Source organism: Lethenteron reissneri, chromosome 48 (assembly GCF_015708825.2).
Source record: "Lethenteron reissneri isolate LAM-NWPU_2019-01 chromosome 48, ASM1570882v1, whole genome shotgun sequence".
NCBI classification, from domain to species: domain Eukaryota; kingdom Metazoa; phylum Chordata; class Hyperoartia; order Petromyzontiformes; family Petromyzontidae; genus Lethenteron; species Lethenteron reissneri.
Window position 1 is genome coordinate 4,388,119 of NC_083826.1, and position 21,008 is coordinate 4,409,126.

General features: G+C 56.2%; 1 protein-coding gene across 1 annotated transcript in view; it reads left to right on the plus strand.

The window, feature by feature from the left end:
- LOC133354706 (DENN domain-containing protein 1B-like) overlaps nucleotides 1-21,008 on the plus strand; it is a 67,817-nt gene that overhangs the window by 26,192 nt on the left and 20,617 nt on the right. The window contains exons 9-13 of the mRNA XM_061571759.1: nucleotides 7,433-7,533; nucleotides 7,883-7,928; nucleotides 8,445-8,546; nucleotides 15,122-15,247; nucleotides 16,672-16,773. Of these exons, the coding sequence (XP_061427743.1) occupies nucleotides 7,433-7,533; nucleotides 7,883-7,928; nucleotides 8,445-8,546; nucleotides 15,122-15,247; nucleotides 16,672-16,773 (477 nt within the window). The remainder of the gene's footprint in view (nucleotides 1-7,432; nucleotides 7,534-7,882; nucleotides 7,929-8,444; nucleotides 8,547-15,121; nucleotides 15,248-16,671; nucleotides 16,774-21,008) is intronic.

Here is a 21,008-nt window from a genome sequence, read left to right on the forward strand (position 1 = left end):
CTGCCTCCTCCCCTGGGGTTTGAGTCACGGAGGGGAGGGAGGTGGGGGGAGGTGGGGGGATGTTGGAGAGGTGAGAGACGGCACAGGTGTGTGCGTGGCTCCAGGTGTGTGCGTGTGTGACTGGAGGTGTTTGCTCGCTAACAGTGTAGCGGTTAGCGCTACGCTGCGCTACGAAACACAGCGACTCCGAGTTCGATTCCCGCTCACGGCCACCACCAGTGACGGTTATCTGAACCACTCCTGGGCCTACCCCCTAGGTCGACTCAGCCTGAATTGAGTACCTAGTCCGATGTGTCTAAAACATCGCCACTTGGGAGACAAAGGCGGCCGGGCATGGTGCTGGCCACCCCACCACGTCATGTGCCATGCCGGCCTTCATAGGTGCTCGCTAACAGCACTTGCCCCACCAGTCTATTCAGGCTATACGGGGGATCTTTGTCTTTGTTTTGTATGTGTCCAGTTGTGTGTGTGTGTGTGTGAGCAGGTGTGTCCATGTCCAAGTGTGTGTGTCCAGATGTGCAGGTCTGTGTGTGTCCAAGTGGGTGGGTGTTCAGGTGTGTGTGTGAGCAGGTGTTTACAGGTGTGTGTGTGTGTGTGAGCAGGTGTTTACAGGTGTGTGTGTGTGTGAGCAGGTCTGTGTGTGTCCAGGTGTGTGTGTGTGCCCAGGTGTGTGTGTGTCCAGGTGGGTGTGTGTTCAGGTGTGTGTGTGAGCAGGTGTTTACAGGTGTGTATGTGTGTGAGTAGGTCTGTGTGTGTCCAGGTGTGTGTGTATCCAGGTGTGTGTGTGTGTTCAGGTGTGCGTGTGAGCAGGTGTTTACAGGTGTGTATGTGTGTGAGCAGGTCTGTGTGTGTCCAGGCATGTGTGTCCAGGTGCGTGTGTGTGCAGGTCTGCGTGTGTGAAAGAGAGCAGGTGTGCGTCCACGTGTGTGTGTGTGTGAGACCATCTGTAATGCTCAGCAACCAGCTGTGTGTGAGCGAGTACGCAAGTGTGTCTGTGCGCGCGTAGGTGTGTGTGTGTGTTTCATAGCAACCAGGTACGTTTGACAGTCGTGTGAGTATTGTGGTTGTGTGTGGGGTGGTGGTTCCATGGGGGGGGGGGGGGGATAGGGGAGCCGGCTCCCCCCTTGACCCCTCCCCAACCACCCCACCCCCACTCCTCGTCTGCCCACTAATTGGTCTCCGTGCGCCTTGGGCCCCAATTAAGGGAGACACGAGGCCGCATTTTGCTTTGATGTCTATGGGAGGGCATTGTCCTGCTCGCTGCTGCTGCTGCTACTGCTCCTGCTGCTGCTGCTATTATCACTGTTCCTCTTCCTTGTAACTCGTATTATTATTACCATCACCGGGGCATTTTATATATATGTGTGTGTACGCGTCTTAATTCCATCTCGCTCGTTTTTCGCTGATTATAATATATATCTCTCTCTCTCTCTAATCTCATCTCTCCTCGCTCCTCTCTCTCACACTCGGTGTCTTGATTCCATATAACTCGTGTCTCTCTCTTTCTCTCCCTTCTCCCTTCTCTCTCATCTCTCGTATATCTCGAGCTTCTTCCCCTGTGCTTTCTCTCCCGCCTCTCACCTCTGCCTCACTCCCCTCACCTGTCACTCCACCTCTCCCCACCCATCTCTCACCCATCTCCCACTCTCTCTCTCTCTCTCTCCACCCTCACCTCTGTCTGTAGCTCTCTCTTCAGTCTCCCCTCCCTTCCACACTCTCTTATCCTCCCCCCCTTCTCCCCCACTCTCCCCCGCTCACTCACCCTCTCTCTCCCTCGCTCTCCCTCACTCTCTTCCCTGCTCATCACCACCCCCAGCCTTTCTCCCCCCCCGCTCTCTCCCACTGCTCTCTCCTTGCATCTCTCCCCCACTTTACCCCACTCTCCCGCACTCTCTCCCTGCTCGCTCGCTCTCTCGCTCTCTCGCAGAGACACAAAGCTCTGCTCTGCCTTTGTTGTTGTTATTGCCTTGGAGGAGCTGTGCCACCTGCAGACCCTTCACTCATGCCACCCATCACACCCCCATCACCACCATCAACAACATTAACACCATCACCACCATCATCAAAAACATCACCACCACCATCACCACCTGCAAGACCCTTCACTCACGACCCCCATTACCACCATCATCACCACCATCATCACCACCATCATCACCACCATCACCCCCATCACTCTCATCGCCATCTGCAGATCTCTCACTCGCCCCCATCACCAATATCATCACCCCCATCACCCCCATCGCCACCACCATCACCACCTGCAAGACCCTTCATTCACCACCATCACCAACATGACCCCCAACATCAGCATCACCCCCATCACGATCAGCACCACCATCACCATCTGCAGACCCCTCACTCACCCGCATCACCACCACCATCACCATCTGCAGACCCATCACTCACCCCCACTACAACATCACCCCCATCACCACCATCACCACCATCAACTCTATAACCACCATGACCACCATCATCACCGTGATCCCCCATCACCACTATCACCTTAATCACCATCGTCCCCCATCACTGCCATCACCACCATCAACTCTATGACCACCACCGTCACCATAGTCCCCCATCACCACCATCACCACCACCAACTCTATAACCACCATGACCACCATCATCACCATCGTCCCCCATCACTGCCATCACCAACACCAACTCTATAACCACCATGACCACCACCACTACCATAGTCCCCCATCACCACCATCACCACCATCACCACCATCACCATCATCACCACCATCATCATCACCACCATCACCACCATCACCACCATCATCACCATCATCACCATCCACAGCAGCAGCTTCAAGTGAACATCCACACCCCCCCCACCCTCAGCCCCCCCCCCGCTACCCCTCCCCTCAGCCCCCCCCCCGCTACCCCCTCCCCTCTATCCCCACCCCGCTACCCCCCCCGCTACCCCTCCCCTCAGCCCCCCCCCCGCTACCCCCTCCCCTCTACCCCCACCCCTCTGCACCTCTCCCATCTTCATCTCAAATACCTCCCCATTCACAGCAGCATAGCTGGGATACGGGGGGCGGCGGTGGGGGGAGGGAGGGAGGGAGGAGGTGGGAGTTGGGGGGGGAGAAATTGGAGGGAGAAAGGGATTGTAGGTAGTGAGGGATTGGAGGGAAGGAGGGATTGGGGGGAGGGATTGGAGGTAGGGGGGGATTGGAGGGAAGGAGGGATTGGAGGGAGGGATTGGAGGTAGGGGGGGATTGGAGGGAAGGAGGGATTGGAGGGAGGGATTGGGGGGAGGGATTGGAGGTAGGGGGGGATTGGAGGGAAGGAGGGATTGGAGGGAGGGATTGGAGGTAGGGGGGGATTGGAGGGAAGGAGGGATTGGAGGGAGGGATTGGGGGGAGGGATTGGAGGTAGGGGGGGATTGGAGGGAAGGAGGGATTGGAGGGAGGGATTGGAGGGAGGGAGGCATTGGAGGTAGGAGTCATGGAGGGAGTGAGCACTGGATTGAAGGGGGGGGGGGGGTAGGGAGTGAGTTACGGGAGTGTAGGATGAGGGGGAGGGGTGGATGGGGGGTGTGGAGGAGGAGGAGGAACTGAAACTGTCTGCGGATGGTATTATTTAAATATTTAAAATAATTGGCTGTTTTACATATTTTAAGATCTTTTCAGTGTGAGCGTTACTTACACGTGTAACCCGCGTGTGCGTGCGTGTGTGTTTGTGTACACACACACAGTCACACACCATGATATATATGTGTAAAGGCAAAGGTCCCCCATGTAGCCTCAACGCACTGTTGGGCCAAGTGCTGTTAGCGAGCAGCACCTACAAAGGTCGGCACGGCACACGAGGGAATGGGTGGTCAGCTTTACGCCCGGCCGCCTTTGTCTTCCCAGTGGCGATGTTTACTACACACTCATTTAAGGCCGAGTTGACCTAGTGCAGGCCCAGGGCCAGTTCAGATAATCATAACTGGTGTTGGTGGTGGCCGTGAGCGGGAATCGAATTCGGGTCGCCGGGATCGTAGCGCAGTGCGCTAACTGCTGCGTTTCTACTCCTCACGTAAACAGTGATGCACACTCACGTACAACACACACACGTAAATATACACACACACACTCACGTACAATACACACACGTAAATATACACACACACATTCACGTACAATATACACATTCACATAAATATACACACACACGTAAATATACACACACACACGTAAATTTACACACACACACATTCACGTAAATACACACACACGTAAATACACACACACACACATTCACGTACAATATACACATACACATTCACATAAATATACACACACACGAAAATATACACGCACACACACACGTAAATATACACACACATATACATAAATATACACGTAAATATACACACACACATCGCACATATACATGTACATACGCGCACATGAACACACTGACAATGTATCTGTGCGGGTGTATGTGCGATTGTGTGTGTGTGTGATTAGTGCAGTGGTTCATCTCTTCACATCAGCATTGGGGAGATAAAGGTGGCCGGGGCTTGGTGATGGCCACCCACACCTTCAAATGGCCCCTGTTGACCTTCATAGGTGCTCGCTAACAGCACTTGCCACGACTGGCTTTTTAAGGCTCTATGGGGGATCTTTGTCTTTGTACGCGTGCGTGTGTGCGTGTGTGTGTTTTATCGGCGTGTGAGTACCTGTACGTGTATATATCTGTATGTATGCCTCCCGGCGTGGTGCTGGCCACCCACCCCCCTCGTGTGCCGTGCCGGCCTTGATAGGTGCTCGCTAACAGCACTTGCCCCAACAGTCTGTTAAGGCTATACGGGGGATCTTTGTTTCGTGCGTATGTGTGGGGAGCGGTGGTGTAGCGGTTAGCGCTACGAACCCGGCGACCCGAGTTCGATTCCCGTTCACGGCCAACACCGGTGCCGATTATCTGAACCGGGTCTCCTCCCCTAGGTCAACTCAGCCTCAAATTAGTATTTTGTGCGGTGTGCAAGCATCGACACCGGGGAGACAAAGGCGGCCGGGCGTGGTGTTGGCCACCCACCCCCTCGTGTGCCGTGCCGGCCTTCATAGGTGCTCGCTAACAGCACTTGCCCCAACAGTCTGTTAAAGGCTACACGGGGGATCTTTGTGTTTGGTGGCTCAGCGGTCGAGTGAGCGGTTCTCGATCTGAAGGGTGTTGCGAGTTCAAATCCTGGTTGGGGGTTTGTCTCAGCCTATCATTCCTACGGGGGGGGGGGGGGGGTCAATAGAATGAGTACCAATTTGTGGGGAAGTCAACAGCAATGTTCACCCTACGGATAAACTCTTCCGCCCCCCCAACAAAAGCAATGTGGAATTTCCATCGCTGGCTCAGGGCTGGAGAACCGCAGATGTGCGAGTGACCTACAGGCAGGCGGGCGGGCGCACGCGTGTGCGAGCGTGTGCGAGTGTGTGCGAGTATGTGTCTACCTGCGTTTGAGTGTCGCCTGTCATGCATTGAGATGAGATGGGTGAATGAGAGAGGTGCTGGTGGTGGGGGGGGTGAGGGGTGAGGAGCTTCCGAGGGTTTTCTCTGCCCACGTTCCTCCTCAAAGCGCCGCCGCCACCACCACCTCCATTCTCACGGCCAATTACTGGGCCAACAATGGGAACAGGTGCGTGGCCAGGGGGAGGTGGGGGGGGGGAGGGGGGTGGAGAGGGGGGCGCACGAAGGAACCCCCCACCCCCACCTCGGCCCCCCTCCACCTCTTCTCGCCCCCCCCCACCTCTCCTTGCCCCCCCCAACTCTCCTCGCCCCCCCCCTCTCCTCGCCCCCCACCTCTTCTCGACCCCCACCTCGCCCCCCCCCCCCCCACCTCTCAGTCAGGAGATCCATAGCGGGGCTATGGATCCCTTGACTGATGGGTGCAGTTGGTGTGAGCACGTTGGGTTGGTCCTGTATGTGATGATAGTGGTGGTGGTGGTGATGATGGGGTGGGGGGGTGTAGCGGTGGTGATGTTTGTGGGGGGGGGTATAGCGGTGGTGATGTTTGTGGGGGGGGGGTGTAGCGGTGGTGATGTGTGGGGGGGGGGGTAGCGGTGGTGATGTGTGTGTGGGGGGGGGTGTAGCGGTGTAGCAGTGGTGATGTGTGTGGGGGGGGGGGGTGTAGCAGTGGTGATGTGTGTGGGGGCGGGGGGGGTGTAGCGGTGGTGATGTGTGTGGGGGGGGGGGTGTAGCGGTGGTGATGTGTGTGGGGGGGGGGTATAGCGGTGGTGATGTTTGTGGGGGGGGGGGGTGTAGCGGTGGTGATGTGTGTGGGGGGGGGTGTAGCGGTGGTGATGTTTGTGGGGGGGGGGGGTGTAGCGGTGGTGATGTGTGTGGGGGGGGGGGTGTAGCGGTGGTGATGTGTGTGGGGGGGGGGGGTGTAGCGGTGGTGATGTGTGTGGGGGGGGGGGTGTAGCGGTGGTGATGTGTGTGGGGGGGGGGTGTAGCGGTGGTGATGTGTGTGGGGGGGGGGTGTAGCGGTGGTGATGTGTGTGGGGGGGGGGTGTAGCGGTGGTGATGTGTTTGGGGGGGGGGTGTAGCGGTGGTGATGTGTGTGGGGGGGGGGGGGGTGTAGCGGTGGTGATGTTTGTGCGGCGGCGATCGGCGCAGCAATCCGGTCACCACGAAAGCCGGCGGGCGCGGGTCGATTCCCGCTCACGGCCACCACCAACACCGGTGCCGATTATCTGAACCGGGTCCTGGGCCTCCTCACCTAGGTCGACTCAGCCTCAAATTAGTATCTTGTGCGGTGTGCAAGCATCGACACCGGGGAGACAAAGGCGGCTGGGGGTGGTGTTGGCCACCCACCCCGTCGTGTGCCGTGCCGGCCTTCATAGGTGCTTCTGCTCGCTAACAGCACTTGCTCCTACAGTCTGTGAAAAGCTATACATGATGATGATTAGATAATGATGGTGGTCATTAGATAGTGATAATTAGATGATAGAGGTGATAATGATTTTTTGATGATGCTGATGATGATCCTGCTGTTGATGGTGTTGATGTTTATGATGGTGTTGATGGTGATGATACTGATGTAGACAGTATCGATGATGGTGTTGTTGATGCTGCTGATGATAATGGTGTTGTTGTTGATGCTGATGATGATGGTATTGTTGTTGATGCTGTTGATGGTGGTGGCGATGGTGGTGGTGGTGGCGATGGCGGTGGCGATGGTGATGATGGTGGCGATGGTGGTGGCGATGGTGGTGGCGATGGTGATGATGGTGGCGATGATGGTGGCGATGGTGATGGCGATGGCGGTGGCGATGGCGGTGGCGATGGTGGTGGCGATGGTGATGGCGGTGGCGATGGCGGTGGCGATGGCGGTGGCGGTGGCGGTGGCGGTGGTGATGGCGGTGGCGATGGTGATGGCGGTGGCGATGGTGGTGACGATGGTGGTGGCGATGGCGGTGGCGTCGACCCGCAGCTCACGGCGTGCGTGCACGGGGCAGCCGCGCTGCTCTACCCCACCTACTGGCAGCATGTGTTCATCCCTGTCCTGCCTCCACACCTACTGGACTACTGCGGGTGAGTCCACGCTCACCCACTCGCTCGCTCGCTCACCCACTTGCCCGCTCGCTCACCCACTTACCCGCTCGCCCGCCTGCTTGCTTGCCCACCCGCTCACTCGCTCACTCACCCACTCACTCGCTCACCCAGTCGCTCACTCGCTCACCCAGTCGCTTGCTCGCTCACCCACTCACTCGCTCACCCACTCACTCGCTCACCCACTCACTCGCTCACCCACTCACTCGCTCACCCAGTCGCTCACTCGCTCACTCACCCACCCACTCACTCCCTCACCCACTCGCTCGCTCACACACTTGCTCACTCATCTTGAGTACACTCACTCACCTGTGTGTGTGTGTGTGTGCAGGGCTCCCATGCCGTACCTCATAGGTGTTCATTCCACACTCATGGAGGTATGTTGTTCATGTACGCGTGTACCTGTGTACCTGTGTGTGTGTCTACCTGTGTGTTTACCTGTGTGTGTGTCTATCTGTGTGTGTGTCTACCTGTGTGTGTCTACCTGTGTGTGTGTCTACATCTGTGTGTGTGTCTACATTTGTGTGTGTGTACCTGTGTGTGTGTATGTCTACCTGTGTGTGTGTGTGTCTCTGGACATGTGGTTGAGTGGTAGCGGAATGGTTAGCGCGCCGCGCTACGAACTCGGCAATCTGAGTTCGATTCCTGCACGGCTAACGCCAGTGACGATGATCTGAATTGGTCCTGAGCCACCCTTAGGTCGACTCAGCCTCAAGTGAATACCTGGTGCGGTGTTTAAACATCACCAAAGGGAGACAAAGGCGGCCGGGCGTGGTGCTGGCCACCCACCCCCTTGTGTGCCGTGCCAACCGTCATAGGTGTTGCTCGCTAGCAGCACTTGCCCCAACAGTCTGTGTGGACTACACGGGGGACCTTTGTCTTTCTGTGTGCAGAGTGTGCGTGCGCTCGGCCTGGAGGAGGCCGTGGTGTTGAACGTCGACGCGAATCAGTTGGAGACTCCGTTCAATGACCTCCTGTCTCTCCCGCACGACCTGGTACCTCACCACCACTCACCACCACTCACCTCCACACTCACCTCCACACTCACCGCCACACTCACCGCCACACTCACCGCCACACTCACCGCCACACTCACCGCCACTCACTACCACACTCACCGCCACTCACTACCACACTCACCGCCACACTCACCGCCACACTCACCACAATACTCACCACCACTCACTTCCACACTCACCACCACACTCACTAAAACACTCACCACCACTCACCTCCACACTCACCACAATACTTAGCGCCACTCACCTCCACACTAACCGCCACACTCGCCACCATCACTCACCTTCTCATTCACCACCGCACTCACCATCACACTCACCGCCACACTCACTGCCACATTCACCATCACACTCACCGCCACACTCACTATCACACTCACCGCCACACACACCGCCACCACTCACCGCCATACTCACCATCACACTCACCACCACACTCACTACCACATTCACCGCCACACTCACCACCACACTCACCTACACACTCACTACCACACTCACCACACTCACTACCACACTCACTACCACACTCACCGCCACGCTCACCACCACACTCACCACCACACTCACTGCCACACTCACTGCCACACTCACCACCACACTCACCTCTGCACTCAGCACCACGCTCACCACCACACTCACCACCACACTCACTGCCACACTCACTGCCACACTCACCACCACACTCACCTCTGCACTCAGCACCACGCTCACCACCGACTCCGCACGCTCACCACGCTCACCAGACTCACTGCCAAACTCACCACCACGCTCACCAGACCCCTGACCCCCCCTCACCATGAGAGTTTGTACTTACTGCACCCACTCCTGTGAGTGCACTGCTGATGCTACTGTTGCTGCTGGTGCTGCTGATGCTACTGTTGCTGATACTACTGTTGTTGCGGATGCTATGTCTGTTGCTGATGCTGTTGCTGCTACTGATGTTGCTGCTGATGCTACTGCTGTAGCTGCTGATTCTCCTGCTGATGCTACTGTTACTGATACTACTGTTGTCGCTGATGTTGCTGCTGATGCTGATACTGCTGCTGATGCTGCTGCTGATGCTGTTGCTCACAATGTTGTTGTTGTTGTGATTTGATTCCCCATTCCTGAAGGGGTTCAGTTTACGAGGGGGGTGGGAGGGAGAGACTGCGGGGGGAGGGATGTGAGAGAATCCCCCCGGGATTCGTACAAAAACAACAATAGCGTCATCAGTAGCAGCGTCATCAGCAGCAGTGTCATCAACAGCATCAGCAGCATCATCAGCATCATCAGCGTCATCATCAGCAGCGTCATCAGCAGCAGCGTCATCAGCAGCAGTGTCATCAGCAGCATCAGCAGCGTCATCAGCAGCAGTGTCATCAGCATCATCAGCAGCATCATCATCAGCATCATCATCAGCATCATCAGCATCATCAGCAGCATCATCAGCAGCATCATCAGCATCATGATGTGCGCATTACTCACTTGGCGCTGTCCAGCAGCAGCACCATCAGCATCATCATCAGCATCATCATCAGCAGCATCATCAGCAGCAGCATCATCATCAGCATTATCATCATCAGCATCATCATCAGCAGCATCAGCAGCAGCATCATCAGCATCATCATCATCAGCAGCACCATCAGCAGCATCAGCATTGTCATCATCAGCATCATCATCATCAGCATTATCAGCAGCATCATGATGTGCGCATTACTCACTTGGTGCTTTCCATCAGCAGAAACCAGGAAGTTGATGTGTATTTATTTATAGTGGAGTAATCCGATGAGTTCTAAAGCTCTTTTTTCACACACGTCCAGTTAGGGGGTCACGGGGTCAGAACGCTCCAACAACAACAACAACAAACACATTAAGAAAAGTAAACAAATCACTTAAACACAAGTACAGTAAAACATTGGATTGCGAGTAACTTGTTCTGCGAGTGTTTTGCAAGACGAGCACATTTTAAAAATAAATATTAATTTGATAAACGAGCGAGGTCTTGCAATACGAGTTGCACGTGTATACGCTTTGTCTGCCGAGCGTCACGTGATCACAACTGATACACGAGTGCTTTGGATTACAAACACGTTTCCGGAACGAATTATGCTCGCAATTCAAGGTTTTACTGTACAAATAAAACTAAATTGCAACTTTTTACATCTTACCACGTGAATCGCACCGAGGTGTGAACTTCCTGGTGGTCACTCGTGATCGCAAGCGGGGAGTCCTGGTCACATGAGTTCCCGCTGAGTCACTCGGAATCAGCTCAACTCACCGTACGCAGCAGCAGCAGCATCGCTCGCTCACTCACTCGCTCGTTCACTCGCTCACTCACTCACTCGCTCGCTCATTCACTCGCTCACTCACTCGCTCACTCGCTCGCTCACTCACTCGCTCGCTCATTCACTTGCTCGTTCACTCACTCTCTCGCTCATTCACTCGCTCGCTCACTCACTGGCTCGCTCACTCGCTCACTCGCTCATTCACTCTCTCACTCACTCACTCGCTCGCTCATTCACTCGCTCACTCACTCGCTCACTCGCTCGCTCACTCACTCGCTCGCTCATTCACTCGCTCACTCACTCGCTCACTCGCTCGCTCACTCACTCGCTCGCTCATTCACTCGCTCATTCACTCGCTCACTCGCTCACTCACTCACTCACTCGGCTCACTCGCTCACTCACTCACTCACTCGCTCATTCACTCGCTCACTCACTCGCTCACTCGCTCACTCACTCACTCGCTCGCTCATTCACTCGCTCACTCACTCGCTCACTCGCTCGCTCACTCACTCGCTCGCTCATTCACTTGCTCGTTCACTCACTCTCTCGCTCATTCACTCGCTCGCTCACTCACTGGCTCGCTCACTCGCTCACTCGCTCATTCACTCTCTCACTCACTCACTCGCTCGCTCACTCACTCGCTCACTCGCTCGCTCACTCGCTCGCTCATTCACTTGCTCGTTCACTCACTCTCTCGCTCATTCACTTGCTCGCTCACTCACTGGCTCGCTCATTCACTCGCTCGCTCGTTCACTCGCTCACTCACTCACTCGCTCGCTCATTCACTCGCTCACTCACTCGCTCACTCGCTCGCTCACTCACTCGCTCGCTCATTCACTTGCTCGTTCACTCACTCTCTCGCTCATTCACTCGCTCGCTCACTCACTGGCTCGCTCACTCGCTCACTCGCTCATTCACTCTCTCACTCACTCACTCGCTCGCTCATTCACTCGCTCACTCACTCGCTCACTCGCTCGCTTATTTACTCGCTCGCTCGCTCATTCACTTGCTCGTTCACTCACTCTCTCGCTCATTCACTTGCTCGTTCACTCACTCTCTCACTCATTCACTTGCTCGCTCATTCACTTGCTCGCTCATTCACTGGCTCGCTCATTCACTCGCTCGCTCGTTCACTCGCTCACTCACTCGCTCGCTCGCTCATTCACTCGCTCACTCACTCGCTCACTCGCTCGCTCACTCACTCGCTCGCTCATTCACTTGCTCGTTCACTCACTCTCTCACTCATTCACTCGCTCGCTCACTCACTGGCTCGCTCACTCGCTCACTCGCTCATTCACTCTCTCACTCATTCACTCGCTCGCTCATTCACTCGCTCACTCACTCGCTCACTCGCTCACTCACTCGCTCGCTCATTCACTTGCTCGTTCACTCACTCTCTCACTCATTCACTTGCGCGCTCATTCACTTGCTCGCTCACTCACTGGCTCGCTCATTCACTCACTCGCTCATTCACTCTCTCACTCATTCACTCGCTCGCTAATTCACTCGCTCACTCACTCGCTCACTCGCTCGCTCACTCACTCGCTCGCTCATTCACTTGCTCGTTCACTCACTCTCTCACTCATTCACTCGCTCGCTCACTCACTGGCTCGCTCACTCGCTCACTCGCTCATTCACTCTCTCACTCATTCACTCGCTCGCTCATTCACTCGCTCACTCACTCGCTCACTCGCTCACTCACTCGCTCGCTCATTCACTTGCTCGTTCACTCACTCTCTCACTCATTCACTTGCGCGCTCATTCACTTGCTCGCTCACTCACTGGCTCGCTCATTCACTCACTCGCTCATTCACTCTCTCACTCATTCACTCGCTCGCTAATTCACTCGCTCACTCACTCGCTCACTCGCTCGCTCACTCACTCGCTCGCTCATTCACTTGCTCGTTCACTCATTCACTCACTCGCTCACTCGCTCACTCACTCGCTCGCTCATTCACTCGCTCGCTCATTCACTCGCTCACTCACTCGCTCACTCGCTCATTCACTCGCTCGCTCATTCACTTGCTCGTTCACTCACTCTCTCACTCATTCACTCTCTCACTCATTCACTCGCTCGCTCATTCACTCGCTCACTCACTCGCTCACTCGCTCGCTCACTCACTCACTCACTCACTCGCTCATTCACTCTCTCACTCATTCACTCGCTCGCTCATTCACTCGCTCGCTAACTCGCTCACTCGCTCGCTCACTCACTCACTCGCTCGCTCATTCACTTGCTCGTTCACTCACTCTCTCGCTCATTCACTTGCTCGTTCACTCACTCTCTCACTCATTCACTTGCTCGCTCATTCACTTGCTCGCTCATTCACTGGCTCGCTCATTCACTCGCTCGCTCATTCACTCGCTCACTCATTCAATCACTCTTTTTTTCGTTCACTCGCTCACTCATTCACTCACTCTTTTTTTCGCTCACTCATTCGCTCACTCTTTTTTTCATTCACTCGCTCACTCATTCACTTGCTCACTCATTCACTCGCTCACTCATTCACTCACTCTTTTCTTCGTCCACTCGCTCATTTTTTCACTCACGATTTCCATTCACTCAATCCCACACTAATTCACTCACTCCATCCATTCAATCACTGAATGATTCACTTGTTCTTTTAATTCAGTTTTCAGTTTAATTTATTAGGGAGAACCCTGTGAGCCGTGAGGCTCTTGACTCGGGTGCAACCGTAACAAATCATGAACAAATAAATTCTTCCAGTGACGTTTCGCAACAGAAACATCCAGGGAAAACCAGTAAAGATCTTCCAGACAAAAATCTGTATGCAAAAATCCCAATGTGTTTCAAGTCGCTCACCCTCACACAAATGCACTCATTCAGTCACTCCACTTATTCATTCACTCATTCACTCTTTATCGTTTGCTCACCCTCACACTAATTCACTCATTCAAATTATTAATTCACTCACCCACTCATTCGCTCTCTTTTTGTTCACTCACCCTCAAAATAATTCACTCATTCATTCATTCACTTAACTTATTCATTCACTCACCCACCCATTCACTCTCTTTTCGTTCACTCACACGCAAACTCCAAATATACAGCAGGCGTCAGGGTCGGGATCGAACCCACAACCTCCTGCACACCAGGCGAGGTAGTCAACATCTCGCCACCGTGATAATGATGAGAGAGACACGCAAACTCCAAATATACAGCAGGCGTCAGGGTCGGGATCGAACCCATCACCTCCTGCATACCCGGCGAGATAGTTAACATCTCCTAGCCACTGTGAAGCCCTAAAAATAAAAATAATAATAACAAGAGCAATGATATTTATTTAGCCGGGAAAGCCTCGACGGAGAGTCTCAGGACTTGTTTTCAGGAGGGGTCCCGCTACATTGGGATGTTTGGCCGACTCCTTGTGAGCAAAAATAAATAAGCGGGGTTTGGGAGGAAACTGGAGAACCCCAGAGAAAACCCGGGGGGGGGGGGGTTGGGGGGGTGAGAGTGGGGACGGGAGGGACACACTCAATGCTCCACATGGATGGCTTTTAAAAAACTAACCCGCTTGCTGTACTGCCCAGCGTGTTGGCTCCTCGTACAGAGAACAGCATTGCATCTCTCTCTGTGTCCCCGTGTTCCCCTGTCCCTGTGTCTCCGTGTCCCCGTGTCTCCGTGTCCCCGTGTCTCCTTGTCTCCGTCTCGCCGTGTCCCCGTGTCTCTGTGTATCCGTGTCTCCATGTCTCCGTGTCCCCGTGTCTTTGTGTCTCCTTGTTTCCTTGTCTCCGTGTCCCCGTGTATCCGTGTCTCCGTGTCCCCGTGTCTCCGTGTCTCTGTGTCTCCATGTATCCTTGTCTCCGTCACCCCATGACCCCGTGTCCCCCTGTCCCCCTGTCCCCATGTCTCCCTGTCTCCGTGTCTCCGTGTATCCGTGTTTCCGTGTCCCCGTGTCTCCGTGTCCCCGTGTATCCATGTCTCCGTCTCCTCATGACCCCGTGTCCCCGTGTCCCCCTGTCTCCGTGTCCCCCTGTCTCCGTGTCTCCGTGTCTCCGTGTCCCCGTGACTCCATGTCCCCATGTCTCCGTGACTCCATGTCCCCGTGTCTCTGTGTCTCTGTGTCTCCGTGTCCCCGTGTATCCATGTCTCCGTCTCCTCATGACCCCGTGTCCCCCTGTCTCCGTGTCCCCCTGTCCCCCTGTCTCCGTGTCTCCGTGTCTCCGTGTCCCCGTGACTCCATGTCCCCATGTCTCCGTGACTCCATGTCCCCGTGTCTCCGTGTCTCCGTGTCTCCGTGTCTCCCTGTCCCCATGTCCCAGGCGTCCACTCTGAAGTCGCGCATTAAGAAACAGTCGGCCGTAACGGGCACGGGGCTGGCGCATGCTTTCCTGCGGGCCCAAGCCCAGCTGTTCGGGACCTACAGAGAGGCCCTCAGATTCCGACCTGTGAGTGGCACATGACACGGCGTCACGCGACGTCACATGATGTCACGTGACGTAACACCACGTAACACCACGTAACACCACGTGCTCGCTAACAGCACTTGCCCCAACAGTGTGTTAAGGCTATATGGGGGGTCTCTGTCTTTGGTGCAACATCAGTGGCAAATATTTGAAGTGGTCCTGGGCCTCTGCTGAGGGCATCTCAGATGTTGGCACAGTGCATCGCTGCCACAGTGTGGAACTCACTGACACCAAATCACCGACAGGGTGTGCCACTCACACCACACAACACCACCACGCTGTGCCACCACGGCACCAACACGCCGTGTCACCACGGCACCAACACGCCGTGTCACCACGGCACCAACACGCCGTGTCACCACGGCACTAACACGCCGTGTCACCACGGCACTAACACGCCGTGCCACCACGGCACTAACACGCCGTCTCACCACGGCACCAACACGCCGTGTCACCACGGCACCAACACGCCGTGTCACCACGGCACCAACACGCCGTGCCACCACGGCACTAACACGCCGTGTCACCACGGCACCAACACGCCGTGTCACCACGGCACCAACACGCCGTGCCACCACGGCACTAACACGCCGTGTCACCACGGCACTAACACGCCGTGTCACCACGGCACCAACACGCCGTGTCACCACGGCACTAACACGCCGTGTCACCACGGCACCAACACGCCGTGCACCACGGCACTAACACGCCGTGCCACCACGGCACTAACACGCCATGTCACCACGGCACCAACACGCCGTGTCACCACGGCACAACCAGCGTGTCACCACGGCACCAACACGCCGTGCCACTCACGGCACTAACACGCCATGTCACCACGGCACAACACGCCGTGTCACCCCGGCACCACCACGGCGTGTCACCACGGCACTAACACGCCGGCACCACGGCACTAACACGCCGTGTCACCACGCACAACACGCCGTGCCACCACGGCACTAACACGCCGTGTCACCACGGCACCAACAACGCCGTGTCACCACGGCACTAACACGCCGTGCCACCACGGCACTAACACGCCGTGTCACCACGGCACCAACACGCCGTGTCACCACGGCACCAACACGCCGTGTCACCACGGCACCAACACGCCGTGTCACCACGGCACCAACACGCCGTGCCACCACGGCACCAACACGCCGTGCCACCACGGCACCAACACGCCGTGCCACCACGGCACCAACACGCCGTGTCACCACGGCACCAACACGCCGTGTCACCACGGCACCAACACGCCGTGCCACCACGGCACCAACACGCCGTGTCACCACGGCACTAACACGCCGTGCCACCCCGGTGACTGTCGTGCCGGCGTGCCACCACGACACCGGCGTGCCGCCGTGCCACCCCGGTGACTGACGTGCCGGCGTGCCGTGCCACCGCAGGGAGAGGCGATCACGTTCAGCGAGGAGGCATTTGTGGAGAGCAAGTCCAGCTCGGTGCGCTCCTTCCTCAAGCACGCCACGCAGCTGCAGCTCTTCAAGCAGGTAGCACACGCGTGTGGAGACCAGTCTGTGTGTCTCCGTGTGGGTCTCCGGTTTGAGTCTCCACGCGTTTCCACAAACGCCTGCCCCGTGACTTGCCGTGTGTCTCTCGCCGTGGGCCTCACCCCGCGTGTCCCCGCGTCTCCCCGCATGTCCTTGCGTGTCTCCGCCTCCCCTCTCCCCCACGACTCTCTGTGTGTCTCATCCCGCGTGTCCCCGCGTCTCCCCGCATGTCCTTGCGTGTCTCCGCCTCCCCCCTCCCCCACGACTCTCTGTGTGTCTCATCCCGCGTGTCCCCGCGTCTCTCCGCGTGTCATTGCGTGTCTCCACTCCCCCCCCTCCCACGACTCTCTGCGTGTCTCACCCCGAGTGTCCCCGCGTCTTACGCGTGTCCTTGCGTGTCTCCGCCTCCCCCCCCCCGCAACTCTCTGCGTGTCTCACCCCGCGTGTCTCCGTGTCTCCCCGCGTGTCCTTGCGTGTCTCCCCCCCTCCCTCTCCCCCACGACTCTCTGCTTGTCTCACCCCGCGTGTCTCCGCTTGTGTCCACGTCCCCTCCCCAGCGTCTCCCCGCGTGTGTCTCCCCCGCCCCCGCGTCTCTCCGCTCGCCTGTCCCCGTGAGAGTTGCTCGCTCTGCGTGGGAGCGGAGACTCCGCCAGATGCGGCGGAGTCTCCGGTTTCACAACAAGCTCCTCGCGGAGTCGTCACTCTGAGTCGCCGCTCTGAGTCGCGCATTCCCCAGCGCGGAGCCGGGGAGCACAGGTGGCTTGTCCCCGACTCTCTCATTCACTCCCATTCACTCCCCAACTCACTCTCCCACTCATCTCTCACACTCTCAACTGCTCCCTACTCACATTCACTCCCCAACTCACTCTCCCAACTGCTCCCAGAGTATCCAAACTGCTCCCAGAATCTTCCAACTGCTCCCCAACTCTCCCAACTGCTCCCAGAATCTCCTAACTGCTCCCCAACTCTCCCAACTGCTCCCTGACTCTTAGTTTCTCTCCACTCCATCTCAGCACTCCCAAACTCTACAACTGCTCCCCAACTCTCCCAACTGCTCCCAGAGTATCCCAACTGCTCCCAGAATCTCTCAACTGCTCCCCAACTCTCCCAACTGCTCCCAGAGTATCCCAACTGCTCCCCAACTCTCCCAACTGCTCCCAGAATCTCTCAACTGCTCCCCAACTCTCCCAACTGCTCCCAGAGTATCCCAACTGCTCCCAGAATCTCTCAACTGCTCCCCAACTCTCCCAACTGCTCCCAGAGTATCCCAACTGCTCCCAGAATCTCTCAACTGCTCCCCAACTCTCAACTGCTCCCCAACTCTCCCAACTGCTCCATGACTCTTCCAACTTCTCCCAGAGTCTCAGTTTCTCTCCGCTCCCTCTCAGCACTCCCAAACTCTCACAACTGCTCACCAACTCTGCCCACTTGCTTCCCCATCTTTCCCTGATCATCTTCCCTTCTCCATTCATCCCAGACTCTCCCACCGCTCCCTCACTCTTCCCCGTTCCTCTCTTCACAGCTGCGTGCGTGTGCGTGTGTGTATCTATGTGTATCTGTGCTGGGGAGCGGTGGTGTAGCGGTTACCGCTACGCTGCGCTACGAACCCAGAGACCCGAGTTCGATTCCCGCTCACGGTCAACACCAGTGACGATAATTTTCTGAACCGGTCCTGAGCCTCCCCTAGGTTGACTCAGCCTCAATTGAGTACCTGGTTGCGATGTTTAAACATCGCCACTGGGGAGACAAAGGCGGCCGGGCGTGGTGTTGGCCACCCACCCCCGCATGTGCCGTGCCGGCCTTTATAGGTGCTCGCTAACAGCACTTGCCCCAACAGTGTGTTAAGGCTATATGGGGGGTTTTTGTCTGTGCATGTGGGGAGCGGTGGTGTAGTAGCGGTTAGCGCTGCGCTGCTCTAGGAACCCGGCTTAGACCCGAGTGCGATTCCCACACTCATAGCCACCAACACCGGTGACGATTATGGTCCTCCCCCTAGGTAGACTCAGCCTCAAATGAGTACCTGGTGCGGTGTGTAAACATCGCCACCTCGCGTGGTGCCGTTCCGGCCTTCATAGCTGCTACTCGCTAACAGCACTTGCCCCAGTCAGTCTATTAAGGTCATACATGTGAGCTTTGTCTTTGTAATCCGTGTGTGTATTTGCATGTCTATAATTATTTATGTACGCGTGTGATCTCTGAAGGCTGGCCAACGGTAACGTCATCTTGTTGAATTTAATTTTGTCGAGAGAAAGAGAGAGGGCAAGAGTGAGAGAGACGCGGGGGGAAGAGAGGCAAACACAGAGAGAGAGAGTGGGAGAGAGAGGGTGAGAGGGTGAGTGTGAGAGAGGGAGAAAGATAGGGCAGGGGAGAGATAGGAGTGAGCGGTGAGAGTGGGTGAGAGAGATGGTGAGAGAGGGAGGGTGAGGGAAGAGAGAGAGGGTTGCGGACAGAGAGCGAGCGAGAGACCGAAGCCTATTTTGTTTATCATTCTCGCGCGATTAAAGTGCGGAGTTGGTTGCCCGTTGGCAGATAACGCCGATGACTGAATTTGTGAGACATTCTGCCGTGTGGGTTTATTTTCTCTTCGATAGAAATTGCGCGGAGGATGAGTCACGGCGAGAAACTGCGGTGACGGAGAGAGAGAGAAAAAAGAGAGAGATATACATAGAGACAGAGAGAGGGATTTGAGAGAGAGAGAGAGAATGTCATCGCTGCTGGTTTCCTTGCGTCACACGCAAGGCAGTGGCACGACAGGCGGGAGGGGAGACACGGTGAGCAGTGTCGCCAGCCTACCCAGCTAGTCGCCCACCAAGCCGCTCGCTCGGCTAGTCACTCGCCCAGCCACTCACCCAGCCACTCACCCAGCCACTCACCTAGCCAGCCACTCACCCAGACACTCACCCAGACACTCACCCAGCCACTCACCCAGCCAGCCACTCACCCAACCACTCACCCAGACACTCACCTACGCGCACTCACCCACGCGCACTCACCCACGCGCACTCGCCCACGCGCACGCGCACTCGCCCACGCGCACTCACCCAGGCACACCCACCCATGCACACTCATCCACGCATACTCACCCATGCACACTCACCCACGCACACTCACCCACGCACACTCACCCACGCACACTCACCCACGCACACTCACCCACGCACACTCACCCACGCGCACTCACCCACGCGCACTCACCCACGCGCACTCACCCACGCGCACTCACCCACGCACACTCACCCACGCACACTCACCCACGCACACTCACCCACTCACCCACGCGCACTCACCCACGCGCACTCACCCACGCACACTCTCCCACCCGCACTCACCCACGCGCACTCACCCACTCACGCACACCCACCCACGCACACCCACCCACGCACAATGCAAGCGAGAAGCGAGACACAATACAGGCCCCTGAAGACACCACTAGACTCCCACCCAGCAGGTGTCATGTCCCCCCCACCCCCCTCTGCCCCCCCCCCCTCCCTGAGTGGGGTGTTCCGCGGGGGTGATGAGAGACACGGACCGACCGGTCACCCGTAGACTCTACCATTGTATACCGGGGGGAGGGGAGGGGGATTAAGTCCAAATATCATCATGGTGATCATCATCAGCATGATGTTCATCACTTGTCAGCATCACCGTGATCATCGTCATTGCCACCATCATCATCATCAACGCGATAATCGTTATGATCATCATCAACAAGATCGTCATCAACGTGATCATCGTTATGATCATCATCAACAAGATCGTCATCAACGTGATCATCAGCAAGCTGCTCACCGTCATCAACATCACATTCATCAGCATGATCATCATCAACATCGTTCATCAACGTGATCATCGTCATTGCCACCATCATCATCATCAACGCGATAATTGTTATGATCATCATCAACAAGATCGTCATCAACGTGATCATCGTTATGATCATCATCAACAAGATCGTCATCAACGTGATCATCAGCAAGCTGTTCACCGTCGTCATCAACGTCACATTCATCAGCATGATCATCATCAACATCGTCATCAACGTGATCATCGTCATTGCCACCATCATCATCATCAACGCGATAATCTTTATGATCATCATCATCAACATCGTCATCAACGTGATCATCAGCAAGCTGTTCACTGTCGTCATCAACGTCACATTCATCGGCATGACCATCAGTAATATCGGCATCATTTATCCTTCACCTCTCGATCAGCACGGTCGGCTACGTACG